The sequence below is a fragment of the Oncorhynchus mykiss genome, chromosome 26 (genome assembly GCF_013265735.2).
Source record: "Oncorhynchus mykiss isolate Arlee chromosome 26, USDA_OmykA_1.1, whole genome shotgun sequence".
Lineage (NCBI taxonomy): Eukaryota > Metazoa > Chordata > Actinopteri > Salmoniformes > Salmonidae > Oncorhynchus > Oncorhynchus mykiss.
In genome coordinates this window covers 6720779-6745896 of record NC_048590.1, presented here as the reverse complement: position 1 = coordinate 6745896, position 25118 = coordinate 6720779, and the positions used below count along the sequence as shown (strand labels likewise).

General features: G+C 43.1%; 1 protein-coding gene across 4 annotated transcripts in view; it reads right to left on the bottom strand.

The window, feature by feature from the left end:
• LOC118944439 (multiple epidermal growth factor-like domains protein 11) overlaps window positions 1-25118 on the bottom strand; it is a 347240-nt gene that overhangs the window by 50798 nt on the left and 271324 nt on the right. For all 4 annotated transcript variants that reach the window (XM_036963744.1, XM_036963745.1, XM_036963746.1 and 1 more), the window contains exons 12-14: window positions 21005-21125; window positions 9094-9257; window positions 8830-8932 (exon numbers count right to left, since the gene is read on the bottom strand). In XM_036963744.1, the coding sequence (XP_036819639.1) occupies window positions 8830-8932; window positions 9094-9257; window positions 21005-21125 (388 nt within the window). The remainder of the gene's footprint in view (window positions 1-8829; window positions 8933-9093; window positions 9258-21004; window positions 21126-25118) is intronic.

Here is a 25118-nt window from a genome sequence, read left to right as displayed (position 1 = left end):
TATCCTGATTTTTTCACCGTCACTCCAGATTCATGTTCAGCACGTTCGACGTGTCCTCCAGCGCCTTTTAGAGAATTGTCTTTTTGTGAAGGCTGAGAAGTGCACTTTTCATGCCTCCTCCGTCACATTTCTCGGTTCTGTTATTTCCGCTGAAGGCATTAAGATGGATCCCGCTAAGGTCCAAGCTGTCATTGATTGGCCCGTCCCTAAGTCACGCGTCGAGCTGCAGCGCTTTCTCGGCTTCGCGAACTTCTATCGTCGTTTCATCCGTAATTTCGGTCAGGTGGCAGCTCCTCTCACAGCCCTTACTTCTGTCAAGACGTGCTTTAAGTGGTCCGTTTCCGCCCAGGGAGCTTTTGATCTCCTCAAGAATCGTTTTACATCCGCTCCTATCCTTGTTACACCTGACGTCTCTAGACAGTTCGTTGTCGAGGTTGACGCGTCAGAGGTGGGAGTGGGAGCCATCCTTTCTCAGCGCTCCCTCTCTGACGACAAGGTCCACCCATGCGCGTATTTTTCTCATCGCCTGTCGCCGTCGGAACGTAACTATGATGTGGGTAACCGCGAACTGCTCGCCATCCGGTTAGCCCTAGGCGAATGGCGACAGTGGTTGGAGGGGGCGACCGTTCCTTTTGTCGTTTGGACTGACCATAGGAACCTTGAGTACATCCGTTCTGCCAAACGACTTAATGCGCGTCAGGCGCGTTGGGCGCTGTTTTTCGCTCGTTTCGAGTTCGTGATTTCTTATCGTCCGGGCTCTAAGAACACCAAGCCTGATGCTTTGTCTCGTCTCTTCAGTTCTTCAGTAGCCTCCACTGACCCCGAGGGGATTCTCCCTGAGGGGCGTGTTGTCGGGTTGACTGTCTGGGGAATTGAGAGGCAGGTAAAGCAAGCACTCACTCAAACTCCGTCGCCGCGCGCTTGTCCTAGGAACCTTCTTTTCGTTCCCGTTCCTACTCGTCTGGCCGTTCTTCAGTGGGCTCACTCTGCCAAGTTAGCCGGCCACCCTGGCGTTCGGGGTACGCTTGCTTCCATTCGCCAGCGTTTCTGGTGGCCCACCCGGGAGCATGACACGCGTCGTTTCGTGGCTGCTTGTTCGGTCTGCGCGCAGACTAAGTCCGGTAACTCTCCTCCTGCCGGCCGTCTCAGGCCGCTTCCTATTCCCTCTCGACCGTGGTCTCACATCGCCTTAGATTTTGTCACCGGACTGCCTTCGTCAGCGGGGAAGACTGTTATTCTTACGGTTGTCGATAGGTTCTCTAAGGCGGCTCATTTCATTCCCCTTGCTAAGCTTCCTTCTGCTAAAGAGACGGCACAAATCATCATCGAGAATGTTTTCAGAATTCATGGCCTTCCGTCAGACGTCGTTTCGGACAGAGGTCCGCAATTCACGTCTCAATTTTGGAGGGAGTTTTGCCGTTTGATTGGGGCTTCCGTCAGTCTCTCTTCCGGCTTTCACCCCCAGTCTAACGGTCAAGCAGAACGGGCCAATCAGACTATTGGTCGCATCTTACGCAGTCTTTCTTTTCGCAACCCTGCGTCTTGGTCAGAACAGCTCCCCTGGGCAGAATACGCCCACAACTCGCTTCCTTCGTCTGCGACCGGGCTATCTCCTTTTCAGAGTAGCCTCGGGTACCAGCCTCCGTTGTTCTCATCTCAGTTCGCCGAGTCCAGCGTCCCCTCCGCTCAGGCTTTTGTCCAACGTTGCGAGCGCACCTGGAAGAGGGTCAGGTCTGCACTTTGCCGTTATAGGGCGCAGACTGTGAGAGCTGCTAATAAGCGTAGAACTAAGAGCCCTAGGTATTGTCGCGGTCAGAGAGTTTGGCTCTCCACTCAGAACCTTCCCCTTAAGACGGCTTCTCGCAAGTTGACCCCGCGGTTCATTGGTCCATTCCGTATCTCTCAGGTCATTAATCCTGTCGCAGTGCGACTTCTTCTTCCGCGATATCTTCGTCGCGTCCACCCGGTCTTCCATGTCTCCTGTGTTAAGCCCGTTCTTCGCGCCCCCGCTCGTCTTCCCCCCCCCCCCCCCCCCCATCCTTGTCGAGGGCGCACCTATCTACAGGGTCCGTAAGATCTTGGACATGCGTCCTCGGGGCCGTGGTCATCAGTACCTAGTTGACTGGGAGGGGTACGGTCCTGAGGAGAGGAGTTGGGTTCCCTCTCGGGACGTGCTGGACCGTGCGCTGATTGATGATTTCCTCCGTTGCCGCCAGGTTTCCTCCTCGAGTGCGCCAGGAGGCGCTCGGTGAGTGGGGGGGTACTGTCATGTACTGTCATGTTGTCTTGTCTCTGTCCTTTCCCTTCACCCTGTCTCCCTCTGCTGGTCGTGTTAGGTTACCTTTTCTCCCCCGCTTTCCCCCAGCTGTCCCTTGTCTCCTCTAACTACCCATTCACCCCGTTCCCCACCTGTTCCCTTTTTTCCCTCTGATTAGGTCCCTATATCTCTCTCTGTTTCTGCTCCTGTCCTTGTCGGATTCTTGTTTGTTTGTGTCATACATGCCTGAACCAGACTGTCGTCATGTTTGCTGTAACCTTGTCCTGTCCTGTCGGAATCTGCCGGTCCATCTGAGCCTACCTATGTTTGGTAATTAAAGAAGCTCTGTTTAAGTTGATTCGCTTTTGGGTCCTCATTCACGCACCGTAACAGACAGTACTCAGACCATTCATAATGACAGTACTCAGACCATTCATAATGACAGTACTCAGACATACCATTCATAATGACAGTACTCAGACAGCCCATTCATAGTGACAGTACTCAGACAGACCATTCATAATGACAGTACTCAGACAGACCATTCATAATGACAGTACTCAGACAGACCATTCATAATGACAGTACTCAGACAGACCGTCCATAATGACAGTACTCAGACAGACCATTCATAATGACAGCATTCAGAAACTCAGAGAGCTCTTTCACAGAAGAGGCAGTGATGTTCTGCTGAATGTTGTTGACGCTGTCTGCCTTTGGAAAAACCTTGAAGGCTTCTCACAGCGGGACAACAACAAAAAACATTCATTTGAAATGTCACACCTAAGCACAGTGCATTTCACCAGAGGAGGTAGTATTTATCTTTAAAACACACTTCGCTATCCAATCCAAGAATTCCTCTTTCCTCCTCCACAATCGTCCTGTACCCATCTAGCCCTACCGGATGTCTCTTCAGGCATTATCTTTGGCCAGCCCCTCATCACTCAGGACCTCAGAGTGTTAATGAAATCCAGAGGAGAGAAGAGAACCATCCTGTCAGTTGTATTCCAGGCATGAATCAGCCCTGGGGTCACGGGGGTCACGGCTTCACCTCAGTCTGTTGTTATACTGCAGCCATTCCCCGTTGTGATTCTAAACGTCCAGAGATGATCCAACCCTGATCCTTCCTCTGACATCCATCCCTTGTCCCTGTTCCCCCTCATACAGCAGTCCTAATGGTAGTCAGAGAGGGACAGGGAGGGCACACGCACGCACGCACGGACGCACGCACACACACACACACACACATACACACACGCACGCACACACACATGCACCAGTGTGGAGCAGGGACCCAATGACATACCATGCAGTCCTAATAGCACACAGCACTGTGCAGGACAGGAAGCTTCTCTCTCCACTTCTCGTCTCCTCTCCTCCCCTCTCCTCTCTTCTCCTCTCCTCTCCTCTCCTCTCCTCTCCTCTCCCACTCTCTCCTACTCTCCTACTCTCTCCTCTCCTCTCCAACTCTCTCATCTCCTCTCCCACTCCCTCCTACTCTCTCCACTCAACCATTATCTATCCTCTCCTACTCTCTCCTCTCCACCTCTCCTCTCCTACTCTCTCCTCTCCACCTCTCCTCTCCTACTCTCTCCTATCCACCTCTCCTCTCCTACTCTCTCCTCTCCTCTCCTACTCTCTCCTCTTCACCTCTCCTTTCCACCTCTCCTCTCCACCTCTCTCTTCTCTTCTCCTCTCCACCTCTCCTCTGCTACTCTCTCCTCTCCTACTCTCTCCTCTCCTCCCTCTACTCTCATATCCTCTCCTCTCCTCTCATCTCCACCTCCTCTTCTCTCCTGTCATCTCCTCTCCACCTCTCTTCTCCTCTCCTTTTCACCTCTGTCGTCTCCACCTCTCTCCACTCTTATCCACCTCTCTCCTCCCCCATCCATTAGTCATTCTGCAGGTAATCTTCTTTCTAATGATCCTAAACCTCCTTCACTCTCAAACACTGTGACTTTGACATCAGAGCGACCAGCCTCATCAGACCGGCTGTGATTCTCATTCATTACTGTGGCTCTGACTGAAACCCTGCAGAGTCTCATGATGATGCAATGGACAGGCTGAAGGCTCACACTCAGACTCATCTATTATTATTATTATTATTATTATTATTATTATTGGTGCTATTATTAGTTTGTTGTTGTTATTATTATTGTTATTATTGTTGTTATCATTATTATTGTTATTGTTATTATTATTATTATTGTTATTATTATTATTACTATTGTCAGTGTTATTATTATTGTTGTTATTATTATTATTGTTATTATTATTATTATTATTTTTGTTGTTATTATTATTGGTGCTATTATTAGTTTGTTGTTATTACTATTATTATTGTTAGTATTATTATTGTTATTATTATTATTATTGTTATTATTATTATTATTATTGCTATTATTATTATTATTGTTATTATTGTTATTATTATTATTGTTGTTATTATTATTGTTGTTGTTATTGTTATTATTATTGTTGTTATTGTTAGCAATATTATAGTTATTATTATTATTACTATTGTCAGTGTTATTATTGTTATTGTAATTGTTAGTGTTAGTATTACTATTGTTATTATTGTTATTATTATTTTTGTTATTATTATCATTGCTAGTGTTATTATTGTTATTATTATTATTGTTATTATTGTTATTGTTATGGTTAGTGTTATTATTATTTTTGTTTTTATTATCATTGCTAGTGTTATTATTGTTATTATTGTTGTTATTATTGTTATTATTATTCTTGTTATTATTCTTGTTAGTGTTACTATTGTTATTATTATGGTTATGTTATTATTGTTATTATTATTATTGTTAGTGTTATTATTATTATTGTTATTATTCTTGTTAGTGTTACTATTGTTATTATTATTGTTAGAATTATTATCGTTACTATTATTATTGTTATTATTACTATCGTTGTTATTATTTTTGTTGTTGTTATTGTTAGTATTATTATTATTATTATTGTTGTTGTTATTAGGGTTGTCCTTGGTTAATGAAATGACATTACTAATAGGGATGTGTGGTGGATTGGAGGGATGTGGGGTGGATTGGAGGGCTGTGTGGTGGATTGGAGGGATGTGTGGTGGATTGGAGGGATGTGTGGTGGATTGGAGGGATGTGGGGTGGATTGGAGGGATGTGGGGTGGATTGGAGGGATGTGTGGTGGATTGGAGGGGTGTGGGGTGGATTGGAGGGATGTGTGGTGGATTGGAGGGATGTGGGGTGGATTGGAGGGATGTGTGGTGGATTGGAGGGATGTGGGGTGGATTGGAGGGATGTGTGGTGGATTGGAAAGATGTGTGGTGGATTGGAGGGATGTGTGGTGGATTGGAGGGATGTGTGGTGGATTGGAGGGATGTGTGGTGGATTGGAGGGATGTGGGGTGGATTGGAGGGATGTGGGGTGGATTGGAGGGATGTGTGGTGGATAGGAGGGATGTGGGGTGGATTGGAGGGATGTGGGGTGGATTGGAGGGATGTGTGGTGGATTGGAGGGATGTGGGGTGGATTGGAGGGATGTGTGGTGGATTGGAGGGATGTGGGGTGGATTGGAGGGATGTGTGGTGTCACAAGGTGAAATATTTAGGCTCCATGTGGAAGTCCACAAGACGACCAAAGGAAATGAAACTCAGACTACAGCCAACGCCAACGCCAACGCTATGGTAGATCATATCCAACGCAAACGCTATGGTAGATCATATCCAACGCTATGGTAGATCATATCCAACGCTATGGTAGATCATATCCAACGCCAACGCTATGGTAGATCATATCCAACGCTATGGTAGATCATATCCAACGCTATGGTAGATCATATCCAACACTATGGTAGATCATATCCAACGCCAACGCTATGGTAGATCATATCCAACGCTATGGTAGATCATATCCAACGCAAACGCTATGGTAGATCATATCCAACGCTATGGTAGATCATATCCAACGCTATGGTAGATCATATCCAACACTATGGTAGATCATATCCAACGCCAACGCTATGGTAGATCATATCCAACACTATGGTAGATCATATCCAACGCCAACGCTATGGTAGATCATATCCAACGCTATGGTAGATCATATCCAACGCAAACGCTATGGTAGATCATATCCAACACTATGGTAGATCATATCCAACGCTATGGTAGATCATATCCAACGCTATGGTAGATCATATCCAACGCTATGGTAGATCATATCCAACACTATGGTAGATCATATCCAACGCTATGGTAGATCATATCCAACACTATGGTAGATCATATCCAACGCTATGGTAGATCATATCCAACGCTATGGTAGATCATATCCAACGCTATGGTAGATCATATCCAACGCCATGGTAGATCATATCCAACACTATGGTAGATCATATCCAACGCTATGGTAGATCATATCCAACGCTATGGTAGATCATATCCAACACTATGGTAGATCATATCCAACGCTATGGTAGATCATATCCAACGCCAACGCTATGGTAGATCATATCCAACGCCAACGCTATGGTAGATCATATCCAACGCCAACGCTATGGTAGATCATATCCAACGCCAACGCTATGGTAGATCATATCCAACGCCAACGCTATGGTAGATCATATCCAACGCCAACGCTATGGTAGATCATATCCAACACTATGGTAGATCATATCCAACGCTATGGTAGATCATATCCAACGCCAACACTATGGTAGATCATATCCAACGCTATGGTAGATCATATCCAACGCTATGGTAGATCATATCCAACGCCAACGCTATGGTAGATCATATCCAACACTATGGTAGATCATATCCAACGCTATGGTAGATCATATCCAACGCCAACGCTATGGTAGATCATATCCAACGCCAACGCTATGGTAGATCATATCCAACACTATGGTAGATCATATCCAACGCTATGGTAGATCATATCCAACACTATGGTAGATCATATCCAACGCTATGGTAGATCATATCCAACGCTATGGTAGATCATATCCAACGCTATGGTAGATCATATCCAACGCTATGGTAGATCATATCCAACACTATGGTAGATCATATCCAACGCTATGGTAGATCATATCCAACGCTATGGTAGATCATATCCAACGCCAACGCTATGGTAGATCATATCCAACGCTATGGTAGATCATATCCAACGCTATGGTAGATCATATCCAACGCCAACGCTATGGTAGATCATATCCAACGCTATGGTAGATCATATCCAACGCTATGGTAGATCATATCCAACGCCAACGCTATGGTAGATCATATCCAACGCCAACGCCATGGTAGATCATATCCAACACTATGGTAGATCATATCCAACACTATGGTAGATCATATCCAACGCTATGGTAGATCATATCCAACGCTATGGTAGATCATATCCAACGCTATGGTAGATCATATCCAACGCTATGGTAGATCATATCCAACGCCAACGCTATGGTAGATCATATCCAACGCCAACGCTATGGTAGATCATATCCAACACTATGGTAGATCATATCCAACGCTATGGTAGATCATATCCAACGCTATGGTAGATCATATCCAACGCTATGGTAGATCATATCCAACGCTATGGTAGATCATATCGAAAAGCATCACAATAATCATGTACATTACTTGATATTCCAAAACATAATTAGTAATTACATTGAAGAGAAATTAATGGATCAGCAGAAGGCCAAATCAAATACTCCTCCAAATTGCATTATTCATTTGTCAAGTATTTACATTTTTTTGGCGTAAACATTCGTCCTTTTTGATATCGTGAACGGTATCGATCTTCTCTCTGTGAAGTTTCTAGAAAGTAGTGAAACTAGTGTTCTGACTCTGTAATGTCCCCCCTCGAGCGCTGAATTAAGAAGCACTTTCCATATTCATCAGATTTCCCTGTTGCTCATAGTCCACTTTCTCAGCTACAGATGGTTCATTAGTGGTTTCAATTCAAAACAGTATCTTTATTCATGTGAATATGAAGATAAACCAAAAAAAAACTGCAAGCTATATGACAATGTGTGTACGTTGTCATTAGAGCACAACATTAGTTAGACTGTAGGGGGTACTACTGCCTGACTCACCAGTCCATCCAGCCAGACAGCGACAGTCACCTCTCACAGGACTGTAGGGGGTACTACTGCCTGACTCACCAGTCCATCCAGCCAGACAGCGACAGTCACCTCTCACAGGACTGTAGGGGGTACTACTGCCTGACTCACCAGTCCATCCAGCCAGACAGCAACAGTCACCTCTCACAGGACTGTAGGGGGTACTACTGCTTGACTCACCAGTCCATCCAGCCAGACAGCGACAGTCACCTCTCACAGGACTGTAGGGGGTACTACTGCCTGACTCACCAGTCCATCCAGCCAGACAGCGACAGTCACCTCTCACAGGACTGTAGGGGGTACTACTGCCTGACTCACCAGTCCATCCAGCCAGACAGTGACAGTCACCTCTCACAGGACTGTAGGGGGTACTACTGCCTGACTCACCAGTCCATCCAGCCAGACAGCGACAGTCACCTCTCACAGGACTGTAGGGGGTACTACTGCCTAACTCACCAGTCCATCCAGCCAGACAGCGACAGTCGCCTCTCACAGGGTCACAGCCATCGGCATGGATACAGTCACACTGCTCTCGACACTGTTCTCCATACGTGCCCTCCTGAAAACAGCAACGTTAACATTACACCAAAACAAACATTCCGTTCATATACTGTATATAGGCTTATACGTTTCAGATAGACCTCCCTCTCTCTCTCTCTCTCTCTCTCTCTCTCTCTCTCTCTCTCTCTCTCTCTCTCTCTTTCTCTCTCTCTTACTCACGGGACAGGTTGTGTCACAGTACTCGTCCATCCAGCCGGGGGCACAGGTACAGGTTCCATTGCCCGGGTCACAGGCCGCCCCGTTGGCACACAGGCACGTCTGATTACAGTTCAGACCCCAGGTATCACTGGAGCACGAGATGGTACAATCCACACCCTGCCAACCTGGAGAGGACAGGAGGAGTGGGAGGAAGGGTGGCGAGAGGAGAGGGGAACGAGGGTAGCAGGAGAGAATGATGAAGAGGAGAGGGAAAAGAGGGTAGAAGGAGAGAATGAGGAAGAGGAGAGGGGGAAGAGGGTAGAAGGAGAGAATGATGAAGAGGAGAGTGGAAAGAGGGTAGAAGGAGAGAATGAGGAAGAGGAGAGGGTAAAGAGAGTAGAAGGAGAGAATGAGGAAGAGGTTCCAGTTACCGGTCCCTGAAGGATTCCTCAATTCTGAAATCGCAACATTTTTGACAAAATCAACAATGCTTCTCTGCATATTATGTGAGGGCTTGTAAATTTGACCAATCAGCACACTATTTCAGCAGAGAACTGACCAATCAGCACACTATTTCAGCATAAAACTGACCAATCAGCACACTATTTCAGCATAAAACTGACCAATCAGCACACTATTACCTCATAAAACAGTCACATCATCGCAATATTATCGCATAAAACGGACCCATCACCGCAGTACAAGAAGAGGGTTCGCAATTTCAACCAATCACCACACATTTACCTCATGACATGGTTCAATCAAACCAAACGTCAACGATCTGTTTCCCTTGTCATGGCATTCTGTCAATGTCAGAATTGTAGCAGATAAATCCAACAACTGTGCTGAGTGACTGTATGAATGAGCTTCAGGAATACAGAACAGATCTACACGGCAGATCTACAACTTCACTCTCTACACTGCAGATCTACAACTTCACTCTCTACACTGCAGAACTACAACTTCACTCTCTACACTGCAGATCTACAACTTCACTCTCTACACTGCAGATATACAACTTCACTCTCTGTCCTGCAGATCTACAACTTCACTCTCTACACTGCAGATATACAACTTCACTCTCTGTACTCTATATATTCTCTGTACTGTACTCTATATACTCTCTATACTGTACTCTATATACTCTCTATACTGTACTCTATATACTCTATATACTGTACTCTATGTACTCTATTTACTGTAATCTATATACTATCTGTATTGTACTCTATATACTCTCTATACTGTACTCTATATACTCTCTGTATTGTACCCTATATACTCTCTATACTGTACTCTATATACTATCTGTTCTGTACTCTATATACTCTATATACTCTCTGTATTGTACTCTATATACTCTATATACTCTCTATACTGTACTCTATATACTCTCTGTATTGTACTCTATATACTCTATATACTCTCTATACTGTATTCTATATACTCTATATACTCTCTGTATTGTACTCTATGTACTCTCTTTACTGTACTCCCCACCAACAGCCCCAATGGTCAACAATATAATGAGCCCAGACTAAATACAGACAAGGTACAGTGAAATTCAAAGTAACTCAGTCCATAACATACAGGGTAAACCCTGACAAACCCTGACAACCCCTGACAACCCCTGACAAACCCCTGACAAACCCTGACCAAACCCTGACCAAACCCTGACCAAACCCTGACAAACCCCTGACAAACCCCTGACAAACCCTGACAAAACCCTGACAAACCCTGACAACCCCTGACAAACCCTGACAACCCCTGACAAACCCCTGATAAACCCCTGACAAACCCTGACCAACCCTGACCAACCCCTGATAAACCCTGACAAACCCCTGATAAACCCCTGATAAACCCCTGACAAACCCCTGACAAACCCCTGACAAACCCCTGACAAACCCTGACCAACCCTGACAAACCCCTGATAAACCCCTGACAAACCCTGACAAACCCTGACAAACCCCCAACAAACCCCTGACAACCCCTGATAAACCCTGACAAACCCTGACAAACCCCTGACCAACCCCTGACAAACCCCTGACAAACCCTGACAAACCCCTGACAACCCCCGACAAACCCCTGACAACCCCTGATAAACCCTGACAAACCCTGACCAACCCCTGACAAACCCCTGACAAACCCTGACAAACCCCTGACAACCCCCGACAAACCCCTGATAAACCCTGACAAACCCCTGACAAACCCTGACAAACCCCTGACCAACCCCTGACAAACCCCTGACAAACCCCTGACAACCCCCGACAAACCCCTGACAACCCCTGATAAACCCTGACAAACCCCTGACAAACCCTGACAAACCCCTGACCAACCCCTGACAAACCCCCGACAAACCCCTGACAACCCCCGACAAACCCCTGACAACCCCGACAAACCCCTGACAACCCCTGATAAACCCTGATAAACCCTGACAAACCCCTGACAAACCCCTGACCAACCCCTGACAAACCCCTGACAACCCCCGACAAACCCCTGACAAACCCCTGACAACCCCTGATAAACCCTGACAAACCCCTGACCAACCCTGACAAACCCCTGACAAACCCCGACAAACCCCTGACAACCCCCGACAAACCCCTGACAACCCCTGATAAACCCTGACAAACCCCTGACAAACCCTGACAAACCCCTGACCAACCCTGACAAACCCCTGACAAACCCCTGACCAACCCCCCTGCTCAACCAAAATCACATCTCGCTCTAAGCTCCACACTCTCACTCCAGAATCAATCACATCTCGCGTCTACAGAACACATGAAACAGATTGTTTATACTCTGTGTGTATGTAGAAGTTATCTGAGCTTTGTCAACTGTAGGATGACGGTTATTATACGTGTATGTAGAAGTTATCTGAGAACTATACAGTGTAATCAGAGGACTGTGGGACTGAGACAGCCACCCACACTCTCTCTCAGAACTTCTCGGAGCTGAGCGGAGCGTCGTTCCCAGAGATCCACTCTGATGTCTGTCTTTAATTACCCATGATTCCCTGGGAGATTCCAAGCCACGTAAATATTTAAACATGCTGACATTGAGAAGTACTGAAGTAACAGAGGAGTTAAGTTCTTCACTTCTCTCTGTCTCTGTCTTTTGGTCTCTCTCTGTCTCTCTCTGTCTCTCTCTCTCGGTCTCTCTGTCTCTCTCTGTCTCTCTCTGTCTCTCTCTCTCTATCTCTCTCTCTCTGTCTCTCTCTATGTCTCTGTATGTCTCTCTCTGTCTCTCTCTGTCTCTCTCTCTCTGTCTCTCTCTCTGTCTCTCTCTGTCTCTCTCTCTGTCTCTCTGTCTCTATGTCTCTTTCTGTCTCTCTCTCTGTCTCTCTCTCTCTGTCTCTCTCTCTCTTTATCTCTCTCCCTCCCTCTCTCTCTGATGAGAACCTTGTAATAGAGTGCTGATCGTTAGTGTCTCCACATCATTCTAATGGACTATTGATTGATGGGTGGAGTATGTTGATGAGTAGAATGTGATTCGTTGAGTTTAATGTTCTTGGGTAGGTTCCATTACACTGCAAAGGGTAATACAGTTACTATAGTTACTACAGCTTGTCTGTCTGTCTGGTAACATAGTTACTATAGTTACTACAGCTTGTCTGTCTGTCTGGTAATATAGTTACTATAGATACTGCAGAATGTCTGTCTGGTAATATAGTTACTATAGTTACTACAGCTTGTCTGTCTGTCTGGTAATATAGTTACTATAGTTACTACAGCTTGTCTGTCTGTCTGGTAATATAGTTACTATAGTTACTACAGCTTGTCTGTCTGTCTGGTAATATAGTTACTATAGTTACTACAGCTTGTCTGTCTGGTAATATAGTTACTATAGTTACTACAGCTTGTCTGTCTGTCTGGTAATATAGTTACTATAGTTACTACAGCTTGTCTGTCTGTCTGGTAATATAGTTACTATAGTTACTACAGCTTGTCTGTCTGTCTGGTAACATAGTTACTATAGTTACTACAGCTTGTCTGTCTGTCTGGTAATATAGTTACTATAGATACTACAGCTTGTCTGTCTGTCTGGTAATATAGTTACTATAGTTACTACAGATTGTCTGTCTGTCTGGTAATATAGTTACTATAGATACTACAGCTTGTCTGTCTGTCTGGTAATATAGTTACTATAGTTACTACAGCTTGTCTGTCTGTCTGGTAATATAGTTACTATAGTTGCTACAGCTTGTCTGTCTGGTAATATAGTTACTATAGTTACTACAGCTTGTCTGTCTGTCTGGTAATATAGTTACTATAGATACTGCAGAATGTCTGTCTGGTAATATAGTTACTATAGTTACTACAGCTTGTCTGTCTGGTAATATAGTTACTAGAGTTACTACAGCTTGTCTGTCTAGTAATACAGTTACTATAGTTACTACAGCTTGTCTGTCTGTCTAGTAATATAGTTACTATAGTTACAACAGCTTGTCTGTCTAGTAATATAGTTACTATAGTTACTACAGCTTGTCTGTCTGTCTAGTAATATAGTTACTATAGTTACTACAGCTTGTCTGTCTGTCTGGTAATATAGTTACTATAGTTGCTACAGCTTGTCTGTCTGGTAATATAGTTACTATAGTTACTACAGCTTGTCTGTCTGTCTGGTAATATAGTTACTATAGATACTGCAGAATGTCTGTCTGGTAATATAGTTACTATAGTTACTACAGCTTGTCTGTCTGGTAATATAGTTACTATAGATACTGCAGAATGTCTGTCTGGTAATATAGTTACTATAGTTACTACAGCTTGTCTGTCTGGTAATATAGTTACTATAGTTACTACAGCTTGTCTGTCTAGTAATACAGTTACTATAGTTACTACAGCTTGTCTGTCTGTCTAGTAATATAGTTACTATAGTTACAACAGCTTGTCTGTCTAGTAATATAGTTACTATAGTTACTACAGCTTGTCTGTCTGTCTAGTAATATAGTTACTATAGTTACTACAGCTTGTCTGTCTGTCTAGTAATATAGTTACTATAGTTACAACAGCTTGTCTGTCTAGTAATATAGTTACTATAGTTACTACAGCTTGTCTGTCTGTCTGGTAATATAGTTACTATAGTTGATACAGCTTGTCTGTCTGGTAATATAGTTACTATAGTTACTACAGCTTGTCTGTCTGTCTGGTAATATAGTTACTATAGTTACTACAGCTTGTCTGTCTGTCTGGTAATATAGTTACTAGAGTTACTACAGCTTGTCTGTCTAGTAATACAGTTACTATAGTTACTACAGCTTGTCTGTCTGTCTAGTAATATAGTTACTATAGTTACAACAGCTTGTCTGTCTAGTAATATAGTTACTATAGTTACTACAGCTTGTCTGTCTGTCTAGTAATATAGTTACTATAGTTACTACAGCTTGTCTGTCTGTCTAGTAATATAGTTACTATAGTTACAACAGCTTGTCTGTCTAGTAATATAGTTACTATAGTTACTACAGCTTGTCTGTCTGTCTGGTAATATAGTTACTATAGTTGCTACAGCTTGTCTGTCTGTCTAGTAATATAGTTACTATAGTTACTACAGCAGGTCTGTCTGTCTGGTAATATAGTTACTATAGTTACTACAGCTTGTCTGTCTGTCTGGTAATATAGTTACTATAGTTACTACAGCTTGTCTGTCTGTCTGGTAATATAGTTACTATAGTTACTACAGCTTGTCTGTCTGTCTGGTAATATAGTTACTATAGATACTACAACCTGTCTGTCTGGTAATATAGTTACTATAGTTACTACAGCTTGTCCATCTGTCTGGTAATATAGTTACTATAGTTACTACAGCTTGTCTGTCTGGTAATATAGTTACTATAGTTACTACAGCTTGTCTCTCTAGTAATACAGTTACTATAGTTACTACAGCTTGTCTGTCTGTCTAGTAATATAGTTACTATAGTTACTTCAGCTTGTCTGTCTGGTAATATAGTTACTATAGTTACTACAGCAGGTCTGTCTGTCTGGTAATATAGTTACTATAGTTACTACAGCAGGTCTGTCTGTCTGGTAATATAGTTACTATGGATACTACAGCTTGTCTGTCTGTCTGGTAATATAGCTACTATAGTTACTACAGCTTGTCTGTCTGTCTGGTAATATAGTTACTATAGTTACTACAGCAGGTCTGTCTGTCTGGTAATATAGTTACTACAGTTACTACAGCTTGTCTGTCTGTCTGGTAATATAGCTACTATAGTTACTACAGCTTGTCCGTCTGTCTGGTAATATAGTTACTATAGTTACTACAGCTTGTCTGTCTGTCTGGTAATATAGCTACTATAGTTACTACAGCTTGTCTGTCTGGTAATATAGTTACTATAGTTACTACAGCTTGTCTGTCTAGTAATACAGTTACTATAGTTACTACAGCTTGTCTGTCTGTCTAGTAATATAGTTACTATAGTTACTACAGCTTGTCTGTCTAGTAATACAGTTACTGTAGTTACTACAGCTTGTCTGTCTGTCTAGTAATATAGTTACTATAGTTACTACAGCTTGTCCGTCTGTCTGGTAATATAGTTACTATAGTTACTACAGCTTGTCTGTCTGTCTGGTAATATAGTTACTATAGTTACTACAGCAGGTCTGTCTGTCTGGTAATATAGTTAATATAGTTACTACAGCTTGTCTGTCTGGTAATATAGTTACTATAGTTACTACAGCTTGTCTGTCTAGTAATACAGTTACTATAGTTACTACAGCTTGTCTGTCTGTCTAGTAATATAGTTACTATAGTTACTACAGCTTGTCTGTCTAGTAATACAGTTACTATAGTTACTACAGCTTGTCTGTCTGTCTGGTAATATAGTTACTATAGTTACTACAGCTTGTCTGTCTGTCTAGTAATATAGTTACTATAGTTACTACAGCTTGTCTGTCTAGTAATACAGTTACTATAGTTACTACAGCTTGTCTGTCTGTCTAGTAATATAGTTACTATAGTTACTTCAGCTTGTCTGTCTGGTAATATAGTTACTACAGTTACTACAGCGTGTCTGTCTGTCTGGTAATATAGCTACTATAGTTACTACAGCTTGTCTGTCTGTCTGGTAATATAGTTACTATAGTTACTACAGCTTGTCTGTCTGTCTGGTAATATAGCTACTATAGTTACTACAGCTTGTCTGTCTGTCTGGTAATATAGTTACTATAGTTACTACAGCTTGTCTGTCTGTCTGGTAATATAGCTACTATAGTTACTACAGCTTGTCTGTCTGGTAATATAGTTACTATAGTTACTACAGCAGGTCTGTCTGTCTGGTAATATAGTTACTAGAGTTACTACAGCTTGTCTGTCTGTCTGGTAATATAGTTACTATAGTTACTACAGCTTGTCTGTCTGTCTGGTAATATAGCTACTATAGTTACTACAGCTTGTCTGTCTGGTAATATAGTTACTATAGTTACTACAGCTTGTCTGTCTGGTAATATAGTTAATATAGTTACTACAGCTTGTCTGTCTGTCTGGTAATATAGTTACTATAGTTACTACAGCTTGTCTGTCTGGTAATATAGTTACTATAGTTACTACAGCTTGTCTGTCTGGTAATATAGTTAATATAGTTACTACAGCTTGTCTGTCTGTCTGGTAATATAGCTACTATAGTTACTACAGCTTGTCTGTCTGGTAATATAGTTACTATAGTTACTACAGCTTGTCTGTCTGGTAATATAGTTAATATAGTTACTACAGCTTGTCTGTCTGGTAATACAGTTACTATAGTTACTACAGCTTGTCTGTCTGGTAATATAGTTACTACAGCTTGTCTGTCTGTCTGGTAATATAGTTAATATAGTTACTACAGCTTGTCTGTCTGTCTGGTAATATAGTTACTATAGTTACTACAGCTTGTCTGTCTGGTAATATAGTTACTATAGTTACTACAGCTTGTCTGTCTGTCTGGTAATACAGTTACTATAGTTACTACAGCTTGTCTGTCTGGTAATATAGTTACTACAGCTTGTCTGTCTGTCTGGTAATATAGTTACTATAGTTACTACAGCTTGTCTGTCTGTCTGGTAATATAGTTACTATAGATACTACAGCTTGTCTGTCTGTCTGGTAATATAGTTACTATAGTTACTACAGCTTGTCTGTCTGGTAATATAGTTACTAGAGTTACTACAGCTTGGCTGTCTGTCTAGTAATATAGTTACTATAGTTACTACAGCTTGTCTGTCTGTCTGGTAATATAGTTACTATAGTTACTACAGCTTGTCTGTCTGTCTGGTAATATAGTTACTATAGTTACTACAGCTTGTCTGTCTGTCTGGTAATATAGTTACTATAGATACTACAACCTGTCTGTCTGGTAATATAGTTACTAGAGTTACTACAGCTTGTCTGTCTGGTAATATAGTTACTATAGATACTACAGCTTGTCTGTCTAGTAATACAGTTACTATAGTTACTACAGCTTGTCTGTCTGTCTGGTAATATAGTTACTATAGTTACTACAGCTTGTCTGTCTGTCTGGTAATATAGTTACTACAGCTTGTCTGTCTGTCTGGTAATATAGTTACTATAGTTACTACAGCTTGTCTGTCTGTCTGGTAATATAGTTACTATAGTTACTACAGCTTGTCTGTCTGTCTGGTAATATAGTTACTATAGTTACTACAGCTTGTCTGTCTAGTAATACAGTTACTATAGTTACTACAGCTTGTCTGTCTGTCTGGTAATATAGTTACTATAGTTACTACAGCTTGTCTGTCTGTCTGGTAATATAGTTACTACAGTTACTACAGCTTGTCTGTCTGGTAATATAGTTACTATAGATACTACAGCTTGTCTGTCTAGTAATACAGTTACTATAGTTACTACAGCTTGTCTGTCTGTCTGGTAATATAGTTACTATAGTTACAACAGCTTGTCTGTCTAGTAATACAGTTACTATAGTTACTACAGCTTGTCTGTCTGTCTGGTAATATAGTTACTATAGTTACTACAGCTTGTCTGTCTGGTAATATAGTTACTATAGTTACTACAGCTTGTCTGTCTGTCTAGTAATACAGTTACTATAGTTACTACAGCTTGTCTGTCTGTCTGGTAATATAGTTACTATAGTTACTACAGCTTGTCTGTCTGGTAATATAGTTACTATAGTTACTACAGCTTGTCTGTCTGTCTGGTAATATAGTTACTATAGATACTGCAGAATGTCTGTCTGTCTGGTAATATAGTTACTATAGTTACTACAGCTTGTCCATCTGTCTGGTAATATAGTTACTATAGTTACTACAGCTTGTCTGTCTGTCTGGTAATATAGTTACTATAGTTACTACAGCTTGTCCATCTGTCTGGTAATATAGTTACTATAGTTACTACAGCTTGTCCATCTGTCTGGTAATATAGTTACTATAGTTACTACAGCTTGTCTGTCTGTCTGGTAATATAGTTACTATAGTTACTACAGCTTGTCTGTCTGTCTGGTAATATAGTTACTATAGATACTGCAGAATGTCTGTCTGTCTGGTAATATAGTTACTATAGTTACTACAGATTGTCTGTCTGTCTGGTAATATAGTTACTATAGTTACTACAGCTTGTCCATCTGTCTGGTAATATAGTTACTATAGTTACTACAGCTTGTCTGTCTGTCTGGTAATATAGTTACTATAGTTACTACAGCTTGTCTGTCTTTCTGGTAATATAGTTACTATAGTTACTACAGCTTGTCTGTCTTTCTGGTAATATAGTTACTATAGTTACTACAGCTTGTCTGTCTGTCTGGTAATATAGTTACTATAGTTACTACAGCTTGTCTGTCTGTCTGGTAATATAGTTACTATAGTTACTACAGCTTGTCTGTCTTTCTGGTAATATAGTTACTATAGTTACTACAGCTTGTCTGTCTTTCTGGTAATATAGTTACTATAGTTACTACAGCTTGTCTGTCTGTCTGGTAATATAGTTACTATAGTTACTACAGCTTGTCTGTCTGTCTGGTAATATAGTTACTATAGTTACTACAGCTTGTCCATCTGTCTGGTAATATAGTTACTATAGTTACTACAGCTTGTCCATCTGTCTGGTAATATAGTTACTATAGTTACTACAGCTTGTCTGTCTGTCTGGTAATATAGTTACTATAGTTACTACAGCTTGTCTGTCTGTCTGGTAATATAGTTACTATAGATACTGCAGAATGTCTGTCTGTCTGGTAATATAGTTACTATAGTTACTACAGATTGTCTGTCTGTCTGGTAATATAGTTACTATAGTTACTACAGCTTGTCCATCTGTCTGGTAATATAGTTACTATAGTTACTACAGCTTGTCTGTCTGTCTGGTAATATAGTTACTATAGTTACTACAGCTTGTCTGTCTTTCTGGTAATATAGTTACTATAGTTACTACAGCTTGTCTGTCTTTCTGGTAATATAGTTACTATAGTTACTACAGCTTGTCTGTCTGTCTGGTAATATAGTTACTATAGTTACTACAGCTTGTCTGTCTAGTAATATAGTTACTACAACTCGTCTGTCTGTCTAGTAATATTGTTACTATAGTTACTGCAGCTCGTCTGTCTGTCTGGTAATATAGTTACTATAGTTACTACAGCTTGTCTGTCTGGTAATATAGTTACTATAGTTACTACAGCTTGTCTGTCTGGTAATATAGTCACTACAACTCGTCTGTCTGTCTAGTAATATTGTTACTATAGTTACTGCAGCTCGTCTGTCTTTCTGGTAATATAGTTACTATAGTTACTACAGCTTGTCTGTCTTTCTGGTAATATAGTTACTATAGTTACTACAGCTTGTCTGTCTGTCTGGTAATATAGTTACTATAGTTACTACAACATGTCTGTCTGGTAATATAGTTACTATAGTTACTACAGCTTGTCTGTCTGTCTAGTAATATAGTTACTATAGTTACTACAACATGCCTGTCTGTCTGGTAATATAGTTACTATAGTTACTACAGCTTGTCTGTCTGGTAATATAGTTACTATAGTTACTACAACTTGTCTGTCTGTTAATATAGTTACTACAACATGTCTGTCTGTCTGTCTAGTAATATAAGTTACTGCAACTTGTCTGTCTGTCTGGTAATATAGTTACTAGAACGTGTCTGTCTGTCTAGTAATATAGTTGTCATCATTGAGATTCTATTGAATTACTAGAGGGGCTACATCATCAACCCTCAAAGTTCCAGAATGTGGTGAAAATGGCAGCCATATTGGTCAGGGAGAAATCCAAACCAGTCTAATTGTAGAACTAGCCTCTTTAACTAGGGCTCCAGAGTGGCGCAGTGGTCGATGGCACTGCATCTCAGTGCTAGAGGCGCCACTACAGACCCTGGTTCGGTTCCAGGCTGTATCACAACCGGCCATGATTGGGAGTCCCATAGGGCGGCACACAATTGGCCCAGCGTTGGCCGGGGTAGGCTGTCATTGTAGGAGTTTTTCTAGCCACCGTGCTTCTACACCTGCATTGCTTGCTGTTTGGGGTTTTAGGCTGGGTTTCTGTACAGCACTTTGCGATATCAGCTGATGTACGAAGGGCTATATAAATACATTTGATTTGATTTGATTTGTTCTTAATTGACTTGCCTGGTTAAATTAAGGTTAAATAAAAGATCTGTAAACAGTCCATAAATGTCTAAATTTCTGTTTTCTTGGAAAGCTGTGAGTGCTGTTATATAATACCAAATCAGTACTAGTTGCATTTACAACTTGTCTAAGTCCTGTCATCAACTGATGTCAGCGTGTGGCTGTGGATTGACAGAATTGTTTGAATTGAATGTTGTCATATTGGCAGTTAAAAATGTATGGAATCATTCCTCTAAAAATGTCTGGCTAGCTAGCTAACAACATACAACGCAGATACATTCTTAAAGAGAGAGAAAAGAGAGAGAGAGAGAGGAGAGAAGGAAAGAGCGAGATATGACAGTATTCAGGGTACAGTACCTTCTCTGCACATGCAGGATCCGTCGATGTGTGAGCAGGCGATCTGGTTGTGACAGGAACAGGGAGAGGAACAGTTGGCCCCATACAACCCAGCAGGACAGGTCAGAGAACAGTCATCACCCTGAGAGAGAGAGAGCGAGAGAGAGACAGAGAGAGAGAGAGACAGACAGACAGACAGAGAGGGAGGGAGAGAGAGGGAGACAGAGAGAGAGAGAGAGAGCGAGACAGAGAGAGAGAGAGAGAGAGAGAGGGAGAGAGAAGAGACAGACAGACAGAGACAGACAGACAGAGAGAGAGTGAGCAAGAGAGACAGACAGACAGAGAGGGAGGGAGAGAGAGGGAGAGAGAAGAGACAGACAGACAGAGACAGACAGACAGAGAGAGAGAGTGAGCAAGAGAGACAGAGAGAGACAGAGAGAGAGAGAGAGACAGAGAGAGAGAGAGAGAGAGACAGAGAGAGAGAGAGACAGAGAGAGAGAGAGAAGAGACAGACAGACAGAGAGAGAGAGTGAGCAAGAGAGACAGACAGACAGAGAGGGAGGGAGAGAGAGGGAGAGAGAAGAGACAGACAGACAGAGACAGACAGACAGAGAGAGAGAGTGAGCAAGAGAGACAGAGAGAGACAGAGAGAGAGAGAGAGAGAGAGACAGAGAGTGAGCAAGAGAGACAGAGAGAGACAGAGAGAGAGAGAGACAGAGTGAGCAAGAGAGACAGAGAGAGACAGAGAGAGAGAGAGAGAGACAGAGAGGGAGAGAGAAGAGACAGACAGACAGAGACAGACAGAGAGAGAGAGTGAGCAAGAGAGACAGAGAGAATGAGACATACTTTTTTTTAAACTTTCTTTCTTTAATGATACATCCTCATTTCATTAAAACCTCACCACTACCGCCCGCCCCCGCCCCCCCTTTAAAAACAAATATCCCCTATTCTAAGACTCACCTTGCCCTGAACCCCACGATACAAAACAACACACCACAATAACCAAAAACCTCACCACTACCGCCCGCCCCCGCCCCCCCTTTAAAAACAAATATCCCCTATTCTAAGACTCACCTTGCCCTGAACCCCACGATACAAAACAACACACCACAATAACCAAAAACCTCACCACTACCGCCCGCCCCCGCCCCCCTTTAAAAACAAATATCCCCTATTCTAAGACTCACCTTGCCCTGAACCCCACGATACAAAACAACGCACCACAATAACCAAAAACCTCACCACTTCTACAGCCGTACATCCAACCCGTCTTCCCCACCCGACACACCACATCTCCTGAAACATCTCCACACTGCTTAGCATTTTACACAACTCAAATTCCACCCTAAGGCGCGCAGAGGCCTTCCCATTCAACAATAGTAAAGGGTCTGTTATCCCCCCCCACCTTTGACCCTGTTCCTCCTCGTTCGCAAAAATAGACAACTTTGACTGAGCAAACATTTGGCCTTCTCCTTATTTGAAGAGGTGTACCACATTATAAATATCCCAACAGTGAACTCCACCCCCGAACCTCTCACACACACATTCCAATAATGACATTAACCTGGCGCACGTAGAAAACCCATGATGCACAGTTTCACTCATGACACAGAAAGGACACCCCAGTCCAACTCTCGGGTCGACCCGTGCCAACCAGCTGTTACTGTCCAGGGCTCCATGTAGAACCCTCCACTGGAGGTCCCCTGACCTCTTTGGTACTGGGGGTTTGTAGAGCCCCCTCCATCTAAAACCCACCATACTCTCCTCCCTACATAGCCCCTGCCACTGATGTGCCTTCACTCCTGGTAGGCTCCTAATGTTCCTCAACCTTAACGCAGAGGTTGTAGAGGGCTTTAACCTCCCACCCCCTCAAACTCCCCCAGGCCATCAAACTCCCCCAGGGTCCTCCCGACCCCCTTGCCAGTCCCCAGTCTCTGCAGTCACCTGCTGTGGTGGCAACATTGGTGGCCCCTCCCCCTTTTGGCCGCTCGAACACCCCCCTTACCGGCTCAGACCTCGGACCTCCTCCAGGAATCTCTCCAACAGCCTAAGAGACGTTATTCCTGTTTATTAAGCATTTCAGATGTGAGTGATACGGGTCAGTAGTCACTTAGGCAGCTTACCTTAGTGTTCTTGGGCACAGAGACTATGGTGGTCTGCTTGAAACATGTTGGTATTACAGACTCAGACAGGGAGAGGTTGAAAATGTCAGTGAAGACACTTGCCAGTTGGTCAGCGCATGCTCGGAGTACACATCCTGATAATCTGTCTGGCCCTGCGGCCTTGTGAATGTTGACCTGTTTAAAGGTCTTACTCACATCGGCTGCGGAGAGTGTGATCATGCAGTCGTCCAGAACAGCTGATGATCTCATGCATGTTTCAGTGTTACTTGCCTCGAAGCGAGTATAGAAGTGATCTAACTCGTCTGGTAGACTTGTGTCACTGGGCAGCTCTCGGCTGTGCTTCCCTTTGTAGTCTGTAATGGTTTGCAAGCCCTGCCACACCCGACGAGCATCAGAGCCGGTGTAGTACGATTCAATCTTAGTTCTGTATTGACACTTTGCCCATTTGATGGTTCGTTGGAGGGCATAGCGGGATTTCTTATAAGCTTCCGGGTTAGATTCCCGTTCCTTGAAAGCGGCGGCTCTACCCTTTAACTCAGTGCAGATGTTGCCTGTAATCCATGGTTTCTGGTTGGGGTATGTACGTACGGTCACTGTGGGGACGACATCCTCGATGCACTTATTAATGACGTCCCTTAACACTCCCACTGAGCCTGAATGAGGCTCCACCCAATTTCTGTCTTTCGTAAAAATCCATTGTGCAGTTCCAGTCCCCGCGACCACCAGCGTCTCCTCAGGCGCTACCTGCGAGAGTTCCTGTCTAAGACACCCAAACAGACGCTCCCTCTCCCTCCCTGTGTTAGGTGCATACACATTTATAAGGGCAAAACCCCTAGTTGTTAATTTCTGCTTTTACAACAAGCAGTCTACCCCTACACACCTCCTTTGAGGAGCACATTTTTACTGCCAGCCCCGGTGCAAAAAAGAGACCCCAATCGACTTCATTCAGCACATCACTATGTATCTCCTGCAGAAACAACAACTGTACTTTTGTTTTGTTTTACATATACACCCAAAATACTCCTCTTTCCCACATCTCTGGCGCCATTTATATTGAGCGGGCCTACCCAAAGAGTCTCCATAAGAAGTGGGAGAAAAGGCAGCAAAGAAAGAGACCAATAGCAAAGCTCAAAAAGCCCCAGTGCCAGAAGGAAACTATACATCTAAACAGTGTCTGAAGGTAGACTCAACTCCATCTCCTGACTAGACCCAGCCTCATCTACACTACCATCCATAGCCTGACTAGACCCAGCCTCATCTACACTACCATCCATAGCCTGACTAGACCCAGCCTCATCTACCCTACCATCCATAGCCTGACTAGACCCAGCCTCCGCTACCCCACCATCCATAGCCTGACTAGACCCAGCCTCATCTACACTACCATCCATAGCATGACTAGACCCAGCTTCATCTACACTACCATCCATAGCCTGACTAGACCCAGCCTCATCTACACTACCATCCATAGCCTGACTAGACCCAGCCTCATCTACACTACCATCCATCTCCTGACTAGACCCAGCCTCATCTACACTACCATCCATAGCCTGACTAGACCCAGCCTCATCTACACTACCATCCATAGCCTGACTAGACCCAGCCTCATCTACCCTACCATCCATAGCCTGACTAGACCCAGCCTCCGCTACCCCACCATCCATAGCCTGACTAGACCCAGCCTCATCTACACTACCATCCATAGCATGACTAGACCCAGCTTCATCTACACTACCATCCATAGCCTGACTAGACCCAGCCTCATCTACACTACCATCCATAGCCTGACTAGACCCAGCCTCATCTACACTACCATCCATAGCCTGACTAGACCCAGCCTCATCTACACTACCATCCATAGCATGACTAGACCCAGCTTCATCTACACTACCATCCATAGCCTGACTAGACCCAGCCTCATCTACACTACCCTCCATAGCATGACTAGACCCAGCTTCATCTACACTACCCTCCATAGCCTGACTAGACCCAGCCTCATCTACACTACCATC